At 50.7% G+C, this 20,255-nt stretch overlaps 3 protein-coding genes across 3 annotated transcripts; all 3 read right to left on the bottom strand.

Moving 5' to 3' along the window:
- LOC117056031 (zinc finger protein 777-like) lies at nt 1-9,047 on the bottom strand. The gene is made up of 6 exons (XM_033166049.1): nt 8,884-9,047; nt 7,337-7,726; nt 5,479-5,602; nt 4,535-4,711; nt 3,460-3,633; nt 1-974 (listed from the first exon to the last, which is right to left on the bottom strand). Exons 1-6 carry the CDS (start codon nt 8,905-8,907, stop codon nt 1-3), a joined length of 1,863 nt encoding a protein of 620 aa, XP_033021940.1. The 5' UTR covers nt 8,908-9,047.
- A 4,029-nt stretch (nt 9,048-13,076) lies between these two features.
- On the bottom strand, nt 13,077-14,187 carry LOC117056029 (forkhead box protein H1-like). Its single transcript, XM_033166048.1, has one exon. It carries the CDS (start codon nt 14,185-14,187, stop codon nt 13,177-13,179), a length of 1,011 nt encoding a protein of 336 aa, XP_033021939.1. The 3' UTR covers nt 13,077-13,176.
- A 3,165-nt stretch (nt 14,188-17,352) lies between these two features.
- On the bottom strand, nt 17,353-19,185 carry LOC117056028 (zinc finger protein 84-like). The gene is made up of 2 exons (XM_033166047.1): nt 19,092-19,185; nt 17,353-18,734 (listed from the first exon to the last, which is right to left on the bottom strand). The coding sequence occupies exons 1-2, from the start codon at nt 19,183-19,185 to the stop codon at nt 17,353-17,355; spliced, it is 1,476 nt and encodes a 491-aa protein (XP_033021938.1).
- Between the last annotated feature and the right edge of the window lie 1,070 nt (nt 19,186-20,255).

Below are 20,255 nucleotides of genomic sequence, written 5' to 3'. Positions count from 1 at the left end.
TCACCCCACCTCCTCCGTTTTCACGAAAGGAGCCTGGCTGTCAGGATGCGTCGCCCACGGGCCGCCTGCTGCGGCGGCATGGCCGCTCTTGTGCAGTTTCAGGCTTTGCTGGCAGCGGAAGGCCTTGCCGCCGACGTGGCAGCGGGAGAGACCCTCTGGCCGCTCGCCCGAGTGCACGGCCTGGTGCCGGAGCAGCCAGGAGCTGCACGCGAAGCTCTTGGCGCAGTCCTGGCACTGGTGGAGCTTCTCCCGGGCGTGGGAACGCAGGTGTTTGAGGAAGCCGGCCTTCTGGGGGAAGCTCTTCCCGCAGCGCGTGCAGGAATAGGCCCTCTCTCCGCCGTGGGTGTTTTGGTGCACCGTCAGGTTGGTCATTCGGGTGAAGCGCTTGTGGCACTGGGCGCACTGGTAGGGCTTCTCCCCGGTGTGCGCCCTCCGGTGCTCCACCAGGGTGGAGAGGCGGCCGAAGCGCTTCTCGCACTCTCCGCAGGCGTAGGGCTTCTCCCCGGTGTGCGTCCGCTGGTGCTCCACCAGGGTCGAGAGGCGGCCGAAGCGCTTCTCGCACTCAGCGCAGCCGTAGGGCTTCTCCCCGGTGTGGGTGCGGTAGTGGGTAGTCAGCGTCGACTGGTGGACGAAGGCCTTCCCGCACTCGCGGCAGGAGAAAGGCCTCTCGCCCAGGTGGGAGCGGCGGTGACGGGTGAAATTCTCCTTCCGGACGAAGGTGTGCCCGCAGTCGGCACAGATGTAGGGCTGCTCAGGGGAACCCCGCCGGAGGTGAGGTCCGTTGGGCGGCCCAGGATCCCTCTCTGGCGCCCCGGGGGAGACTTGTTCGGGGAAGCCCTGGGGTGACACTTGACCCAGACCATAGCTGCCGTTCACGTCCTGGTAGACGTTCTCTTCCGATCTCTCTACCAGAGTCCAGTGGGGCTCCAGCTCCTCAGGGGATCCCCATTTTTGGTGCATCAGCCAGCTGTCAACTGCATCAACGATTTATTTTTTTATTTTAGTGAACAAATAAAGAGAAAGAAGTGAGTGGGGGAGGGAAAAGTGCTTGAGATTGTAGATAGTTTAATAAGCACTGCTATTGTTGCAATGAATGTGCAATTATTAACAAGCCATTGTAATTTTACAAAAATGCATTCCAAGTATTTATCCTTGCACAATCTGCGTCTAAATCCACAGCACTCTGACCCACAGCCTGCGGTCACCATCTGAGACCCTTCTTCATGTCCTCCTCCGCAAGAGGTCCAGAGGGTGGCAAAACAAGAACAAGGCCTTCTCTGCGGCGGCTTCCCTGTTTGTGGAATTCTCTCCCATGATAGGTTCGCCTGGCACCTTCATTATACACCTTTATGTGCCAGGCAAAAAGGTTCCTCTTCGACTGGGCCGTGGGCTGATCAACATCAGATGCCCTTTTAAAATGTGTCGTTGAATAATAATAATAATAATAATAATTATTATTATTATTATTATTATTATTATTATTATTATTATTTAAATCCCTTGGTTTGGATCCTACCCTCTGAAGCAGCAGGAAACCAGCTTGCTCTGTCTTCCATGTGACGGATGGCCAGTGCCGGATTTACATATAAGCGAAACAAGCTATAGCTTAGGGTCCCACTCTCTTGGGGGCCCCCAAAAAAATTAAAGGGAAAAAAACTGGATATACATTTCCAAAATATAAGATAAAAAACAAATAAAATAAAATCTACATACAGCAACCGTGTTTGTGTGTTGTGTAGGCTCCTATGATGGGCCCCGCCTGCTAGCCTGCTCCCTCAAATATCACTGGTTTGCTCCTTTCTATGTATAGGGTGCCTACATTCTGCTGTTTATAATTATTAGTAGTTTGCATCATATATTTACACCTATTATTATTTCATGTTATAGGAAGTTTCTAGAGACTAGATTATGAGTTTTTGTACACGGTGTTTCTAAAGGAACTTTTGTTCTTGCCAAATGCCAATATGTTTGCATTACTAAGTTTCTTATGAATAAAAAAAATCATTTTAAGTTAGAGCTTAATAATTATTTCACTATTAATATACTTCTTAATCATATTTCAGTTCAACGATTATTTGATAAATGTGTTGAGATTCCTGTTTTTCAGGGGGTTGAACTAGATGCCTTCCCACTCTTCTACAATTCTTCGACTTTTAAGTAAAGTTAAAGGGACCACTGACCATTAGGTCCAGTCACGGACGACTCTGGGGTTGCGGCGCTCATCTCGCTTTACTGGCCGAGGGAGCCGGTGTACAGCTTCCGGGTCATGTGGCCAGCATGACAAAGCCGCTTCTGGTGAACCAGAGTAGCGCATGGAAACGCCCTTTACCTTCCCGCTGGAGCGGTACCTATTTATCTACTTGCACTTTGACGTGCTTTCGAACTGCTAGGTTTGCAGGAGCAGGGACCGAGCAACGGGAGCTCACCCCGTCGCAGGGATTCGAACCACCGACCTTCCGATCAGCAAGCCCTAGGCTATGTGGTTTTAGACCACAGCGCCACCCGCATCCCTTTGACTTTAGGCCTTGGCAAACAAAGCAAAATTTTGCTCTGCAGATGCCAGCGCAGCCTGATCCCTGGCACTTTAAAGGTAAAGGGACCCCTGACCGTTAGGTCCAGTCGCGGACGACTCTGGGGTTGCGGCGCTCATCTCGCTTTATTGGCCAAGTGAGCCGGCGTACAGCTTCCAGGTCATGTGGCCAGCATGACTAAGCCGCTTCTGGCGAACCAGAGCAGTGCACAGAAACGCATCCCTCCCTGGCACTTTATTTCACTGCAAAACTGCCTTGCAAAAAAAAAAAAAAAAAAAAACCGGCCAGGGTTTGGAAGAAGAGGAAATCAGTATTTTCCACCTATGAATGCATCCCTTGCTGGTCAAGGGATTAAGGCCTCTTGGGAGGGCAGAAGGATATCTTACTTTCTCCACTGGACTAGAGAGATTAGATATCTCCACCACAAAGGTCACTAGAAGGACACTAGAAGGACAGATCCTGAAGTTGAGGCTCCAGTACTTTGGCCACCTCATGAGAAGGAAAGACTCCCTGGAAAAGACCCTGATGTTGGGAAAGATGGAGGGCACAAGGAGAAGGGGACGACAGAGGACGAGATGGTTGGACAGTGTTCTCGAAGCGACTGGCATGAGTTTGGCCAAACTGCGGGAGGCAGTGGAGGATGGGGGTGCCTGGCGTGCTCTGGTCCATGGGGTCACCAAGAGTCGGACACGACTGAACGACTGAACAACAACAACAACCACAAAGGAGACACAGGCCAGCATCCCCCCCCAAACACCCCCCCTTCAAGGTCCCCCAGTATATCCTCTGGAAGCAATTAAGAGCCTTTTTTAATTTTAAGAGCCTGTTGGGATGTTAATACCCAGCCCATTGGTCTCCGGAACAAAAGGCTTAACGGCTACCCATTTCTGGCTTTCAGATTTTTTAAAAAGGTCCACTGATTACTCACCTGGGGCTATTTTGCTTCCTGGACTCTCCTCCTCCTCTTCCTCCTGCGCCAAAGGATCCTGCTCTTGTTTTACCTGCGAGGAGGAGGAGGCAGCTTCGGAGATGGACTCCGGAGAGCCTGCAGAGGAGATGGGAGAAGATGGGGTTTCTTCCTTCCTTGAGAAAGATCCATGAACTGTCATCGTCGTCATTATTTATCAAATTTCTATAGAGCCCTTCACCTGTAGACCTCAGGGCGGTTCACAGGAAAAAATACAAGGTGAAAACTGAAAATACATTTTGTATAGAGAGACTAGGGCAAAATGACTAAGACCAATAACTCAGAAACTTGTTGGCATGCCAGCAGAGTCACACCTTGCCTTACTCCTGCAAGACAATTATTCTTACATAACCTTGCAGGTAGCAAGGTTTTAAAATTCTGTTCTATCCCAAAAAAGGCGTTTCGGCCAACGATACAACCATTAAGATTTCTGTTTTTCTCCCCTAGATTGCAGTTTCAATACCACTGTGTTTGAGTTGTGTCTCTGTCTATCAGCAACAGCCGTGGTACGGTCTTCTGTGGACTCGGTGGTTCAAGTGTATTTTGATTGTTGTAACTTAGTGTTTTATATTGCATATTTCATGATTTTATGGGCTTACAGCCGCAATAAATTTTGAATTTGAAAATACATAATGGAAACAAGAACAAAAAACCCTCCATACAAACCAAGAATCACCCCCCCCCCAAAAAAAGTGCTCTCATTGGAAGTGTGTTGCAGTGGTTAGAGTGTCGGACCTGGGAGAGACCTGGGTTCAAATCCCCACCGGGCCATGAAGCTCACTAGGTGTGGCCCTGGCAAAACAGCCACTTCTCTCAGGCTTGCCTACCTCACAGGGTTGTTGTGAGGGGGCCATGGGTGGAATTACGTTTCCCAACTTGAGCTCCATGGGAAAAGGTGGGGCAGGAATAACAGTATTTCTTTAAAAAGTGGGAAGAGACCAAGTTGGCAAAGGCTGGCCTAGTCCAAAAGGCAACCGTGGAATTGTATCACAGAACTGTAGAGGTGAAAGGGACCCTAAGAGTCATCTAGTCCAACCTGGGACAAATGTTAGAGCCGCGCTTCTCTGATGTTTCTGCTGCTTCTGCAGGGGGTTCTCAGCCACGCTGGCATCCCCGAGGTTCTCCCTGGAGTCTTTGTCCTGCTGTTCGCCGGGACCCAGGTCCTCCCCTCGTTCCATCCGGGACAGAATATCTGGTTTGGAGATTGCATAATCTGTTGGGGTTGGGGGGGTGGGGAGAGGGAGGGAAAAAGAGACAAGGAACAGAGCATACTTAGTTTAGAGAGTGGGGTAGAAGGGTTGTTTTTAGGGGAACGGAAGGATATTTACTCATTTGTTCCGCAAAATTTATAAAGGCCCGATTGCAACAACGATAAGCCCCCCCACTCCACCCCTCGATGCGGTGTGCGAAAAAAATAAAACCATACCTCTCACCGCCAAAGAAACACAAGCAAACAACAGAGAACCAACACAAGTGACGCTGATACCAAACCCTACATATTTTAAGGAAAATAAAAACATCATCTCCCCACCCCACCCACTTCCTCCCCCCCCCTCTCCCTAATGTCTCAACAACTAAAAGTGATCTGTAAAAATGCTTTATGGAAAAATACGAGAGACATTACACACACTTTGTCAACCAAGAAAATCTTTAATAAAATAAAACCATAAAATCAAGAAACGGTATTTTAAAGGACTAAAACAGCATTGGAATGACCTCAACTTTCTAAGCATTGCTTCTGTCTAAGCAATAATGTTTTTAGCAGATGCTGAAAAAGACTACAGCGAAGGCGCTCGCCTACTATCAATCGGCAGGGAGTTCCAAAGTGTAGGGGCTGCCACACTGAGCAATCGAGTTCGTACCGATGCGGAAAACGGGGATTTTGTGGCACAGAAGAGGCGAGACTGAGGACAGGCCCAAAGGGAAGGAGAATTCGGAGGCAGGGCCCAGAAGCCTCCTCCCCCCCCCCCCGGCTCTTACCGAGAGAGATCAAGTATTCGTAGTTCCCCTTCAGGACGTTCCTGTAGAGTTCCTTCTGCCAGTCCTCCATTTTCTCCCGCTCCTCCTGGGAAAAGGCTGCGCTGCCACCAAACGCCACCGGCACCTGCAAGGTGTCAGCCACAAAGGGTGATGCCCCAGAGCACCCTGGTAAACAAATGATCATAGGAAGGTAGCACGGGAAGGGACCCCCGAGGGTCATCTAGTCCAACCCCCTGCGATGCAGGAATCGCGGCTACAGAATCCCTGTTAATTCTCTTAATTGAGAGACAGCATTTCCTGTCAATTGTATTTTTATATTTAAAAAACCATTGTATGATAGAAAATTAAGATATAATTTGGAAGGAAAGACAGACTGTAGATTTAGAGTTTGGTTATGATGTAGAAATTGAGAAGGTATGAGTCGAGATATTACATAAGTTTAATGGTTTTTTTTATAGTAACATAAGATATTTTAAGATGGTAAGAAATGACTAAAGATGATTCACGAGGAACGCAGGAAGTGGAGACAGGAGGAAGTCAGGATACAATGTTAAGGATAGAGGTTAAGGATAGTGTAATATATATTTTTTATTGTAGTTTTGTCTATTGTTTATTATAGTTGTATTGTTTTGTATTAAGTGTGTTTGTAATGTTTTTATAAAATTTAATAAATAATAATAATAATAATAATTGTGCTGCTTGGGATGCATACTTTATATTAGACTTTCTTCCGCAATGTTTCCTTCTGGATTGTTTTATTCGATGCTTTAATGAAGGTTGTAAACCGCTTTGAGGTTTTCTTCTTAAAAATACAAATGAAATGATATAGAAATGAAATTAACAACAACAACAACAACAACAACAACTGCCTCCTGCAGGAGCGAGTTCCATAGATTAACGCCATGCAAAGAAGTTGGTTGGACCATGGTGCTGATAACGCTGAGTTTGCAGCGCCCCTGCTGGGGGTGACACATCGGGGGCGGCCCCGCCCCCTGGGCTTTTATATATATATATCTTTTTTCATTTTTTTTTCTTTTTAGGCTATTTTCGGCACTGCCGGGGTGGAGCCGCAGGGGCGGGCAGTGAGGAGGGGTGTCAACCCCCCTTGCTGGCCGCCCCTGCGGCTCCGCCCCGGCAGCGCCAAAAATAGCCCCCCCTTCCAGCGGCAGAGCTCAGCATGGAGGCAAGGGGCAGGCCAGCGAGGTGCAGTGCCACCCCCTCCTCGCTGGCCCGCCCCTTGCCTCTATGCCTAGTTCCGCTGCTGGCTGGCTTGCGGAGCCGGGGCATGGAGAGGGGTGGGCCAGCGAGGAGGGACACCCCTCTTCGCTGGCCCGTCCCTCTCCCTGCCCTGACTTGCGCTCCGCCAAGGGAGCCCAGGCGGCGGATTCGGGAGTCTTTGCAGCCCGCAGAGACTCCTGAATCCGCTGCCCAGCACCCCTTCGTGCAGCGGTTGCTCACGCAGACACGAGCAGCCGCGGCACGAAGGGATGCCGCCCGGCACCCCCGGGGGCAGGGCGTCATGACGCACGCACGCACCGCGATGCCCCGCCCCCAGGGGTGCCTCTTGGCTTCCCGCCACGGGCAGCCAAGGGGCTAAGAACGCCCCTGCATTAGGCCTGACTGACACTCCTGTGCAGATCCTGTTTTTTTGCTAATAAAGAGTTAACTCCAACTTGCACAGTGTGATTTACTGCTGGCTGGCTCCTGCCAGCGACTAACCAAAGGCCAGGGAGCCAGAGGAGCTCGCGTCTCCTCCCAGATCCAGCTTTCCATACACTGAACTGGTCCCATCAACCCATCCACAAAAAGTCCTCCGACGCAACCTTGCTCCTGTTATTGCCAGGCAGGGCCCACCTACCTTGGGGGCTTCACCGTTGAACCCGGACGGGAGCCTCAGGATCCAGAAGTTGCGGTTCTTGAGCAGGTTCTCTAGGTTCTCCAGCCTCCTCTGGAGCAAGCCGTACTCCTGGATGAGGGTCCCCAGCACCGCCCACTTGCCCTCCAGCTGGTTCCCGATCTCCAGCTCCGTCTTCTCGCACTCAAAGATCTTCCTCTCCGCCGTCCCTGCCCTGCCCTCCAGGCTCAGCAGCCGAGATGTCAAAGCGTTGACTTTGCTCTCCATCGCCTGGACGGCCGCCACCAGCGTCCAAACAGACACCTCTGTCGCCTGCCCCGCCGGCCACTCGAGGACGGCGGGGGACTGCAGGGAAGACGGAGCCCCCCGCGATTCAGCGTCCCGTTCCGGAGCCTGTTGGCAAGGACACAAGTTTTTTTGGTTTTTAAAAAAGGAACTAAGCTTTTCATTTTTGCTGTTTGAAAACACTCCAAGCATGTGGAGGGCACCAGGTTGGGGAAGACCGGCCTGCAATGCATCTCTGAAGCACCGCTTTGAGTTCCTTGGAGAAAAAGTAGGACATAAATATTATAACGTATGGGTGGCCAACTTCCAAGGGACTGCGATCTACTCACAGAGTTAAAAGCTGGCAGTGATCTACCCCCTTTTTGGGGGTTCAGGTCAAAGTTAGTTGTTGAGCTTTTTTTTTTTTAGGAAGGAGGAAGGCCTGTTTCTTGGGGGTTCAGCTTCTTTGGAGGGAACCAGTGATCTGCCAGTGATCTGTCACAGACATCCAGCGATCTACTGGTAGGTCACGATCTACCTGTCGGACATGCCTGTTATAATGCAATCACTGTGGTTGGGAATAGTTACAGGTGGGTAGCCGTGTTGGTCTGCCATAGTCAAAACAAAATCGAAAATTCTTTCTAGTAGCACCTTAGAGACCAACTGAGTTTGTTCCTGGTATGAGCTTTCGTGTGAAGTTCCTGGTATGAGCTTTATCTGAAGAAGTGTGCATGCACACGAAAGCTCATACCAGGAACAAACTCAGTTGGTCTCTAAGGTGCTACTAGAAAGAATTTTCGATTTTGTTTTGACTGTGGTTGGGAAGGGGCCGTGGTGGTACAATGGCCTGCGATGCAGAAATGTTTGGACAGTAATAAAAGATCCCACGACTTATCGGTTTCCGAAAGCAGCAAATGCCTCAGAACAGCACGGAGAGGACAGAGGCAGAGGGAGGGGTCCCATTAAAGAAAGAGCCTGATTCCGCATTTAAGCACCCCGTTCACACAGCACAGGCTGCAAGCCCGCATCTCCATCCACAGAATTCCGCCATCCCGCCTGCTAACAGCCAACGCCGCCGTTCCCTTTCCCTTTTGCACCGGGAAGGAGGGGAGCGAAGCGAGTTACAAGCGACGCAAGTGCCCCGGAGGGAGGGGGAAGCTCGTCCGGATCAGCCGGGCGCAAAGTGCATCCTCTCCCCACGCAAAAAGAGCAGGATCCAGGAAGCAAGGAGGAGGAGCCGGAGAGATGCAACGGCGCACGGGCTTGGGGACCGCGCGGCTGCTTACCTGCGCGGGCGCCCACTCGGCCATGGCGCCTCCGGAGGGTCCCTGCGAGGAATCCGTCCGGAGCTGATGCGGAGGGCCGGCGCTGGGATCCGCAGCTCAGAGCATGTCGGGAGCGGCTTTGCAAAGCGGGGAGGCGGGGTGCGGAGGGAGGGGAACCGGCGCCACTCCGGAGCTGCACCGCCGCCTGCGGGCCTTGGAGAGCATCGCTGCACAAAGCGCCGCGCAAAAAGAAGCAAACGCAAAGGGAGCTTCGCTTGCACCCGCGGAGGGGCGGCGCGGATCCTGCCCCTCGGAGGTTTTTGGCTAGGGCAGCCTCCAAAGAATGCATGCCCAGCAGCGCTCCGTGGGAAAGCTGTTGTTGTTGTTCAGTCGTTCAGTCGTGTCCGCCTCTTCGTGACCCCATGGACCAGAGCACGCCAGGCACGCCTATCCTTCACTGCCTCCCGCAGTTTGGCCAAACTCATGTTAGTAGCTTCGAGAATACTGTCCAACCATCTCATCCTCTGTCGTCCCCTTCTCCTTGTGCCCTCAATCTTTCCCAACATCAGGGTCTTTTCCAGGGAGTCTTCTCTTCTCATGAGGTGGCCAAAGTACTGGAGCCTCAACTTCAGGATCTGTCCTTCTAGTGAGCACTCAGGGCCGATTTCTTTGAGAATGGATAGGTTTGATCTTCTTGCAGTCCATGGGACTCTCAAGAGTCTCCTCCAGCACCATAATTCAAAAGCATCAATTCTTCGGCGATCAGCCTTCTTTATGGTCCAGCTCTCACTTCCGTACATCACTAATGGGAAAACCATAGCTTTAACTATACGGACCTTTGTCGGCAAGGTGATGTCTTTGCTTTTTAAGATGCTGTCTAGGTTTGTCATTGCTTTCCTCCCAAGAAGCAGGCGTCTTCTAATTTCGTGACTGCTGTCACCATCTGCAGTGATCATGGAGCCCAAGAAAGTGAAATCTCTCACTGCCTCCATTTCTTCCCCTTCTATTTGCCAGGAGGTGATGGGACCAGTGGCCATGATCTTAGTTTTTTTGATGTTGAGCTTCAGACCATATTTTGCGCTTTCCTCTTTCACCCTCATTAAAAGGTTCTTCAATTCCTCCTCACTTTCTGTTCCGCTTGCCAAACGCGCGAGAGGGGCTCTCCTGCGCGCGTCTGAGGATGTGCAGAGTTCATAGAATGGTAGAGCTGGAAGGGACCCCGAGAGTCATCTAGTTCAACCCCCTGAAATGCAGGAATCTCAACCAGATCATACGTGACAGGCGGCCCTCCAACCTTTAAAGAATCGTAGAATTGCAGAGTTGCAAGGGACACCCAAGAGTCATCTAGTCCACCCCCTGCAATGCGACAAATCTTTTTGCCCAACATGGGGCTCAAACCCACGACTTTGAGCATAGGAGCCAACTCCTAGGAGCCTGTATTTGGGAGGCCAGGCTCCCACAGAGTTGATGGGCATTGCCAGTCAAATGGGGTGTGTGTGATCAGCCATCCTGGCTAGTGACGATCGGTAGCCTTCTCGGCCACAAATCTGTCTAATGCTCTTTCAAGTCATCTAAGTTGGTGGTCATCATTGCCTCTTGTGGGAGTGAGTTCCATAGTTTAACTATGATTCAACAGCCTGTGGCCTTTTCAGTGTTTGTGGGAAGGTAGCTATTTTCCATGATCCCTGCAGATGGTGATAGGAGTCATGAAATTAAAAGACGCCTGCTTCTTGGGAGAAAAGCAATGACAAACCTAGACAGCATCTGAAAAAGCAGAGACATCACCTTGCCGACAAAGGTCCGTATAGTTAAAGCTATGGTTTTCCCAGTAGTGATGTATGGAAGTGAGAGCTGAACCATAAAGAAGGCTGATCACAGAATAATTGATGCTTTTGGATTATGGTGCTGGAGGAGACTCTTGAGAGTCCCATGGACTGCAAGAAGATCAAACTTATCCATTCTGAAGGAAATCAGCCCTGAGTGCTCACTGGAAGGACAGATCCTGAAGCTGAGGCTCCAGTACTTTGGCCACCTCATGAGAAGAGAAGACTCCCTGGAAAAGACCCTGATGTTGGGAAAGATGGAGGGCACAAGGAGAAGGGGAGGACAGAGGATGAGATGGTTGGACAGTGTTCTCGAAGCTACTAACATGAGTTTGGCCAAACTGCGGGAGGCAGTGGAGGATAGGCGTGCCTGGCGTGCTCTGGTCCATGGGGTCATGAAAGTCGGACATGACTGAACGACTAAACAACAAAAGCTATTTTTTCATTTTGCTATGTATTTTGTGTTATCTTGTATTTTTATGTTGTGAACCACCCTGTGATCTTTGGAGGAAGCGTGGTATAAAACTAACTAACTAACTAACTAACTAACTAACTAACTAACTAACTAACTACAGTGGTACCTTGGTTCTCAAATGCCTTAGTTCCCGAACGCCAAAAACCCATAAGTGTTCCGGTTTCCAACGTTTTTTGGAAGGTGAACGTCCGATGTGGCTGTCAGCTATTGTTTCTCAGGCGCCTGCACCACTCAGAAGCCATGCCTTGGTTTTCGAACATATCGGAAGTCAAACGGACTTCCGGAATGGATTAAGTTTGCCGCTTTTGTTTTTGCTATTTGTGTTTTTGTTTTTGAGGCTTTTTCAGTTAATTTGTTTTTGTGACTGTGGGGAACCCAGTTCAGCTACTGATTGATTGTATGGCTGCAGAAATAGATAAAAGCCCCCCCCCCCCTCCAAACAATGACTATCATCAGTGCAGGTAAGAAAATTTTTTTTTTAAAATTTTTATCATCTACAATACTGTCTTATTTATTTTATAGTACAGTACATTGATTGCTTTCAATTTATGGATCAGTGGTCTCGTTAGATAGTAAAATCCATGTTAAATTGCTGTTTTGGGGGTTGTTTTTAAGAGTATGGAACGGATTAATCCGTTTTGCATTACTCTCTATGGGAAAGCGTGCCTTGTTTTTGGAACGCTTTGGTTTTGGAACAGAGTTGTGGAACAGATTAAGTTTGAGAACCAAGGTACCACTGCACTCTGCACTGCTTGAAGAAATTCTTTTTTATATAATTCCTGAATCTCAAATAATAATAATAACAACAATAATAATAATAATAATAATTCCTGAATCTCCCAACAATCTAGTTCAGTGTTTTTCCACTAGTGTGCCGTGAGATGTTGCCTGGTGTGCCGTGGGAAAAATTGAAAAATTACTTTATATATAGTCAATATAGGCACAGAGTTAAATTTTTAAACATTTTCTAATGGTGGTGTGCCTCATGATTTTTTTCATGAAACAAGTGTGCCTTTGCCCAAAAAAGGTTGAAAAACACTGATCTAGTTCATTGGATGACCAGAAGTTCTAGTTATTGAGGGGGAATGGGACTTTTCAGTACCCACTTTCTCCATGTCCGGCATCATTTTATAAATTATAAATTTCTATCATGTAGTCTCTTTCTCATCTCCCCCCCCCCAAAAAAAAAACCCCTAAAAAGTCCCAAGTGTTGCATTATTTCCTCATAAGGGGGTCATCTGTGTTGCCCGGGGCAAAAATGTGGGTTTCTTCTTTCTTTCAATTTTCTGCCTCCAAGTGGCTGGGTATGGGGAGCAGAGTTGGAGTTCTTTAAAACACTAAAAAAATTCACTTTGCTTGGGCCAGGAAAGATATTAGCACACAGCAGTATCAGCACAACTAGTTGGTTTTAATCAAACACAGAGAGACACTTTTATTGTCCAAAGCAAATCTGTGCAGTTTCCTCCACCTGGAGGAAAATGGCAGAAGTAAAAAATAAATGTCCAGTGTTTTTGAAGGGTCACTTCATGCGTGAAATTGGTGAGATTTCGTTTTATACTTGGCTGTTAATTTATTCGTGTTATTTCTTACTTTGAGACGTTTTTGTATAAAAAGCAATGAATGAATACAATACCAAAGGGTTCTGTTTGTCCCTCCACAAACAGAAATGCAGACTTCTCTGTTGTTGGTATGTATTGTTATTTATTTCCTTTCTATACCGCTTTGTATTTTTAATAATAAAAAAACAACAACATTAAAACCTCAAATAAACCAACCCAGAAGAAAACACTGCAGAAGAAAGTCAAATATAAAGTATACATCTAAAGCACACTTTAATTAACAGGAAACTAAAATATTATCTGAAAGATTTCAAAATAAAAGTATTACAAAGGAGGTCAGCTACCGAATCCACATTTGACGCAGCGAAGTTAACAAAAAAAAAATGCCTTAAGGCATTTCAAAGGAAAACATTACGAAAGGAAGTCAAATATAAAATGCACATTTAAAATAGCATTGTTAGCAAGAGCATAACATGTTCTCGCGTAGAACGTTTCTGCAGCTGTTGCTTCCCCTCCTGTGGATGGTGATTCGTGGGGGGCAGCAGCTGTGGAAGCTCAGGCTTGGGTCTGCGCTAAGAGACAGTCGAGATGGTCTCTGGTCTCTTCCGCAGCCTCGGCTTTTGTAGCTGGAGTCAGTCCAGGCCCCGCCCTCCCAGTTCAGGCGGGGAAAGGCCCGCAAGGCAGGGAGCAGGTCTCCCACGTCGCTCAGACAAGATTTGAGGCTTACAAGCCTCCCTGGTGGGGGGAGGGGGGTCTCTGTACAGGGGAGCTCTGGTGATACTGGGTAAGGGGAGCCGTGGAGCACGTACGGGGTCAGGTCCCGTGCGAAAGCCAGTTTGGCCCGGCGAGAGATGGGCGTGTTCCGCAGCTTGAGGGCGCCGGTGGGGATACGGGCCACGTCCACCGTCCAGAAGTTCCCCTTGCTGTTGGGTTTTGAGGGGTCCTTGAGCTCCAAGCTGAAGCAGGGGTTCAAGGAGAGGTTGTGCCGGATAGAGTCCTTCCAGCCCTGGTAGCCGTCGCTGAAAATGGGAAAGAGGGCCTGGATATCGGCAATGATCTGCCGCAAGGGCAGCCTTTTCTCCGGAGCGCGCTGGATGACCAGAGCAATCATCGCTAAGTAAGTGTAGGGCGGCTTCGAGAGCCGGCTGTACGTTTTCTTCTTGTGCGTCCTCGGCGGGGCTGGCGAGCTTTGTGCCGGCCAGAGGGCTTCTGGACCCGTCTCGTCTGGTGTCGCTGCTGGAAAGCTTGTCGTCGTCCAATAGGGTGTCTGGGGCTGCCAGCTCTCCAGGGGGTCCACGTTGATGTCAGCTGTGCACAGCGGGGCTTGGTGGGGGCGGGCAGACTTGGTGGCCGAGGGTCCTAAGAGTCCAGGTGACCAGGGATGGCCTGGTTGGACTTGAGAGAAAGGCAGTCTGGGCTGAATTCCTTCTGAGACAAACCAAGTTGAATCCTTAGGGAGACCCGGCATTTGTTGATGGCTGCAGCTCAACGCAAAGGACCACTCAGGGGGTGCCTTCCAACCCACCCACCCATGGGTTCCGTCTTTCCCATTCCCCACAATGACCACCATCAGCTCTTGTCCTGCCACCTGAAGCACGTCTGTCTCAGGAGGCAGGAGACCATCATCCTCATTGCCACGTCTCAACAAGATCCAGCGTTGTTTTTTAAATGGAGAACACTTTCGACACGGGCAGAACTGAGAGCAAAGGAGCTTACAAGTGTTGTTTGAAGTTCGGATGCCGCCCTTACCCCTCAGGGCAGCGGTATCCAGCAAAGAATGGACTACAAGTCCCATGGTCAAGGAGGGGCAATGAACCTGGGACCTTCTGCATGCAAAGTAGAAAACGTAATATATTTTCCTCTGGGAAAATAAAGGTTAACGGGAAGGAAAGACCCAACACCTCGCCAAAGCCTGGGAGGAAACTAGGCACAGCTGATCTCTATCTAACTAACAGGCTCAGGACGGCAATACATCAAGGACCGCCTCTTTCCATATGAACTGACCCGGTCCCCGAGATCATCTTCTGAGGCCCTTCTTCATGTGCCTCCTCCTCAATAGGTCAGGAGGGTGGCAACATGAGAGCGGGGCCTTCTCTGTGGTGGCTCCCCGTCTGTGGAATGCTCTCTCCAGGGAAGTTTGCCTGGTGTCTTCATTATACACCTTTAAGTGCCAGACGAAAACATTCCTTTTTAGCTAGGCACTTGGTTGATTTGATTGACATCCTATGCCCTTTTAAAATGTGGGAGGAGGGATTATTGGGTTGTTGTTTTTATTCTGATTATGGATTTTGTGGTTTCATATTTTGATTTTATTCTGTAAACTGCCCTGAGACCTGCGGGTACAGGGCAGTATATAAGCTTAATAAATAAAATAAAAATCTTGACCAGGCCGTGCCCCATTTCACGCTCCTTGTAGCCCCTGAAAGGAAGGTGCTGGGAATGAACTTACTGGTCACAGTACAACTGCAAGAGCAAAAGTCTTTCCATGAAAAGATGTCTAGTAAAATGATCTCTGAAACGCAGCTCTTTAAGCTGAAGCTGCCCTTTTGTCAGGTAGCCAGTATGACCTCTGGATGTTTCTGACTACAATTCCCACCAGCCAATGCCAGGGGCTGATGGGATTTGTAGTTCAAAATATAAATAAATCTGGAGGGCACTGGGCTGCTCAGAATGCAACAGAGCACACTACCTCCTCCATCTCCCCCACTTCTGTCGCTGCCGTAATACAACCCTTTTGCAGGCTCTGAAACAGAGAAAAGGCCAGGCTTCCTTGCTTCTGAAACTTCCTGCAAGTATTTTCCTCCACGCAAACGTGACCATGGGTGTGTTCGCTCCAGCTGCCTCGCCCTGCAACCCTTGTGCTTGTTGTGTGGTCTAGCACGGCACCCTGGTGACCTGCGTTCCAGAGTCCCGCAAAAAGAGGACACCGAGGCTGCCGGTTTCTGGAATGCAGCTGCCACAGCCTTGCTGAAGAAGAGGAGGAGTTTGGATTTGATATCCCGCTGTATCACTACCTGAAGGAGTCTCAAAGCGGCTCACATTCTCCTTTCCCTTCCTTCCTCCCCCACAACAAACGCTCTGTGAGGTGAGTGGGGCCGAGAGACTCCAGAGAAGTGTGACTAGCCCAAGGTCACCCAGCAGCTGCATGTGGAAGAGCGGAGACACGAACCCGGTTCCCCAGATTACGAGTCTACCCCTCTTAACCACTACACCACACTGGCTCTCAGAGAGACACTGCTGTTCGTAGAGGGACTGATGCACCCAACTCCCATGATGCTCTTCAAGTGTTACACTTATTTATAAGATTTATTTATTAGGTCCCTGGGCAGGTTACAACAACAGACTATGCCATTATTATTATTTTTTTAAAAAAACCATTAAAATCATTAGTACTACAAACCACTGGGATGCGGGTGGCGCTGTGGGTTAAACCACAGAGCCTAGGGCTTGCTGATCAGAAGGTTGGCGGTTCGAATCCCCACGATGGGGTGAGCTCCCGTTGCTCAGTCCCTGCTCCTGCCCACCTAGCAGTTCGAAAGCACGTCAAAGTGCAAGTAGATAAATGGTTACCACTCCAGCGGGAAGGTAAACGGTGTTTCCGTGCGCTGCTCCGGTTCGCCAGAAGCGGCTTAGTCATTCTGGCCACATGACCCGGAACCTGTACGCCGGCTCCCTCGGCCAGTAAAGCGAGATGAGCGCCGCAACCCCAGAGTCGGACACGACTGGACCAAATGGTCAGGGGTCCCTTTACTACAAACCACATAAAACCATTCCAAATGGAACGGAAGAATCTCATCGCAGGAGCATCGAGGGTGGCACTTTTCTCAGGGGGCAACCCTACAGTGCTTCTGTAGGGCCCACAATCCACAGAGCAGTCAACCCCATGGATCTCCCTAGATAAAACAGCACCCTGCCATCTGTCTCACCCACATGGACCTTTAAACATGCCACAGGATCACGGTTTGAACCCCCCAGAAGAGCCCCCTCTCTGCCCCTTCCGGAAACAAGTGAGAACATGATAGTCTCAACAAGCTTTCCCAGCTAGGAGAAAAGTTCTCAGCCTTAGCCATTGATTTGGCGTTGCTTTTAAACCTATGCTCGGTTGTTCTCGTCTTGCTTTTAAAAACTCTTTTGCCTGTTTTAAGGATGCATATAAAATGTGCACCACGTGATTGTTAAAAGATCTCAAAGCAGACCTCGGGACCTACATGCGGGAGGCCATCTGCCAATTAATTGATTGCAACTCCCGCAGCGACAGCACGGTGTTCAAAGGGCACCTGAGAGCGATACTGAAGGATCGCAGCGGGGAGGAGGAGGAAGAGGAAGGTGAACCAGAAACCATTCGAGAGCCAGACAGACCTTTCCACCTGAGCAGACTTTTCCAGCCACATTCAGTTTGGGGAACCCTTTCTGCAGCCAGTTAGAGAAGACACCTCTGTCTTTTTTCCCATTTGCGCCAGGCACGACTCCTCTTCTGCTTGCTTCCTCCTACGCTCCCCCAGCAGTGAAGGCAAGAACAGCCTCTCTCGCCCCCGTTGCCCTGGAAGGGGTCCCTTGCAGCGTGCGACAGCAGGTGGTCTTCCAGCAGCTCAGGTTGAGCGAAGCGCCTGGCAAACCAGTTGCAGACGTGCGGCTACCCCAGGGCAGAATGTTCCTGCTGGAAGTGTTTGCCTAGCAGGAAGGGGCTCAGGAAGCTCTTGTGGCAGCGGCCGCACTTGTAGGGGTGCTCCACCACATGGGTGCCGAGGTGCTCCACCAGCTCCTCCGGCCGGGCGAAATCCCGGTCGCAGATGTAGCAGTGGGCCGGCCGCCAGGTGAAATGGCTCTGCACGTGGCCGGCCAGAGCCTCCTTGCACAGGTAGCTGTTCTTGCAGTGGGGGCACTGGAAAGGGCGCCCTTCGCCGCTGTGTCTGGGCAGGTGTGCCGCCAGCGACTCTTCCTGGGGGAAGCCCAGGCCGCAGGAGGGGCAGCGGAATGCGGCTGGGGGCAGATCTGCGCCCGGCCCCTGCCAAAGCACGCTGCCACCCCCCGTCATGGCCTGGGCGGGCGTCCTCAGCAAGGGAGCGCACCTGTGGTTGGCGAGGGCCCACTGGTTGAAGAAGTGGGTGCCGCACTTGGCGCACGGGTAGGGCCACAGCTCCGAGTTCTTCTGCAGCAGCTCGGTGAGCGCCTGCCGCGGGGAGCAGCCGGAGTGCAGGCAGTGCTTCATCTGTTCCGCCAGGAACTCCCGCCAGTTGAAGCTGAAGCTGAGCTTGACGTGAGGCAGCACCTTCCTGGCCGCCGCCACGTGCAGCTCCTGGTGTTCGGAGAGCACCCTGCGGCTGGCAAACGTGCTCTGGCACCAGCTGCAGGTGAACGGCCAGCTCGAGGTGTGCGTCCGGCGGTGGGCAGCCAGCTCGGAGGAGGAGAGGAAGCTGCGGGGGCAGTTGAGGCAGGAGTGGGCCCTCCCCACCACGGCGTGGGCCCTCCGGTGCCGCTGGAGCTCCTGCGCCGACCCTGCCCCAGCCCCGCAGTCGGCGCAGGAGTGGCTGTGTGGCCCGTGGCACTTCTGGTGCAGCAGCTGCATCGACCACTGGCTGAACGTGGCGCCGCAGGTGGCGCAGGCGAAGGGCTGGGCGTCTGCCACATGAGCCAGGCTGGAGCGCTTCTTGCGCAGGCGCTGGGTGCACTCGGGGCAGGTGGCAGGGGGGTGGCTGTCCGGCTGGCGCTCGTCCTCCCAGCCGAAGCTCTTGTGGCATTCCAGGCACTGGAAGGGGTGGGGTGTCTCGTGGTCCAGCAGAGACCGCTTGTGCCCAAAGCGTTTCCCGCAGTCCAGGTAGGAGTATAGCTCCTGCATCAAGTCCTCCGGCTCCTCCTTGATGGGCTGGGACTCGGCACCAGGCTCAGCGCCACGGGCAAGGCTGTGCCCAGGGCTGGGAGGGGTGGTTCTTCCCGACAGGTCGATGAGCAAGTCCGGCTTCCAGCGGCTTACCCCTTCCTGTGTCTCCTGTGTGTCTGCTGAAGTTTCTCGTTCTGCTAGGGTGAGAAAAGAACAACAGAAGGGGACCAGGCGTTACACAGGAAAAGCTCTCTCCTGCAGCAGACTCCTAAGGTGCCCTGTTTTCGCTCCTATCTGGATGTTACAGAACCCTGTAACTGGGTTCTATTGTTAGGTACTTCAGTGTTTGTTAACAGGAAGCGTTTGCTGGTCTTAACTGACATTGGTGCAAGTTTTGCTGCTGTTTAAATTGTGCTCTGCTTTGTAATGGTTAGCGCAACGTCTTGAGATGCTGGGTTTTAGTCTGTATGTTGCTGTGAGGCTCTTTGAGCAGGGAAAAGCGGCACGCAAATAAACTCGCGAGGAGGGCAACTCCTTGCCATTGCTCAACTGACTTAAGAAGAGACGCAGGAATAAGCTGTGAGTAGAGGGATACAGGAGTAATTTGGTTTTTGACGCTGAGGTCTCCCCTACCACCCGCTGGCCCATCTTTTTGGTGATACCAACTGGAAGTCCAGCCTGCTTTAAGAGGGCTCGGGAACAGCCACCAAATCAGACCAAGGGAAGAAATGGCCAACCGCAGCAAACAGCTGTTAGAAGGAGGCCACTATCATGCTAGTACAGGGGTCAGCAAGCTTTTTCAGCCGTGGGCCGGTTTACCGTGCCTTAGACCACGTGGTGGGCAGGACTATATATTCCGGGGGGGGGGGGAATGAACGAATTCCTATGCCCCACAAATAACCCAGAGATGCATTTTAAATAAAAGGACACATTCTACTCATGTAAAAACACGCTGATTCCCAGACAGTCTGCGGGCTGGATTTAGGAGGTGATTGGGCCGCATCCAGCCCACGGGCCATAGGTTGCCTACCCCTGTGCTAGTAGCATGAGCTGCCTGTTTGTTTCTGGGACCAATTCAAAGCATGGGCTTTATATTTTGAAGCCCAACACCTTCATTTTATTTAGTTAGAACAGTGGTTCCCAAACGTTTGGGGGTCACTGCCTCCTTGGCTCTGTAAGCAAAGGATAGTTACTCAACCTTTTTATACCTACCGCCCACTAATGCATCTTTCTTGGTGGTAAAATTTCCATACCGCCCCACCAGTGCTCGATGGAAGGAGGATTCAGCTTGTGCCGTAGAACCCCCTACCGCCCACCTAGAATCCTGAAATCCTCACTAGTGGGCGGTAGGGACCAGGTTGACAACCCCTGCCATAAGCCTATCCTCAGTGCCCCCTACCCTATAAAAAGCAATATTCATAATCACAGTACAGTTGCCATGCTCCTTCTAGCATCATGAGGTGTTGCAGGAGCTGATGATGACAAACACTGTGTCCAGTTCTGGGCATCACAGTTCAAGAAGGATACTGACAAGTTGGAACGTGTCCAGAAGAGGGCAACCAAAATGGTCCAAGGCCTGGAAACGTTGCCTTATGAGGAACGGCTTAGGGAGCTGGGTATGTTTAGCCTGGAGAAGAGAAGGTTAAGGGGTGATATGATAGCCATGTTCAAATATAGAAAAGGATGTCATATAGAGGAGGGTGAAAGGTTGTTTTCTG

This window comes from Lacerta agilis, chromosome 12 (genome assembly GCF_009819535.1).
Source record: "Lacerta agilis isolate rLacAgi1 chromosome 12, rLacAgi1.pri, whole genome shotgun sequence".
NCBI lineage: Eukaryota > Metazoa > Chordata > Lepidosauria > Squamata > Lacertidae > Lacerta > Lacerta agilis.
The sequence above is the reverse complement of the archived record's forward strand: the minus strand, read 5'-3'. Positions and strand labels throughout refer to the sequence as shown.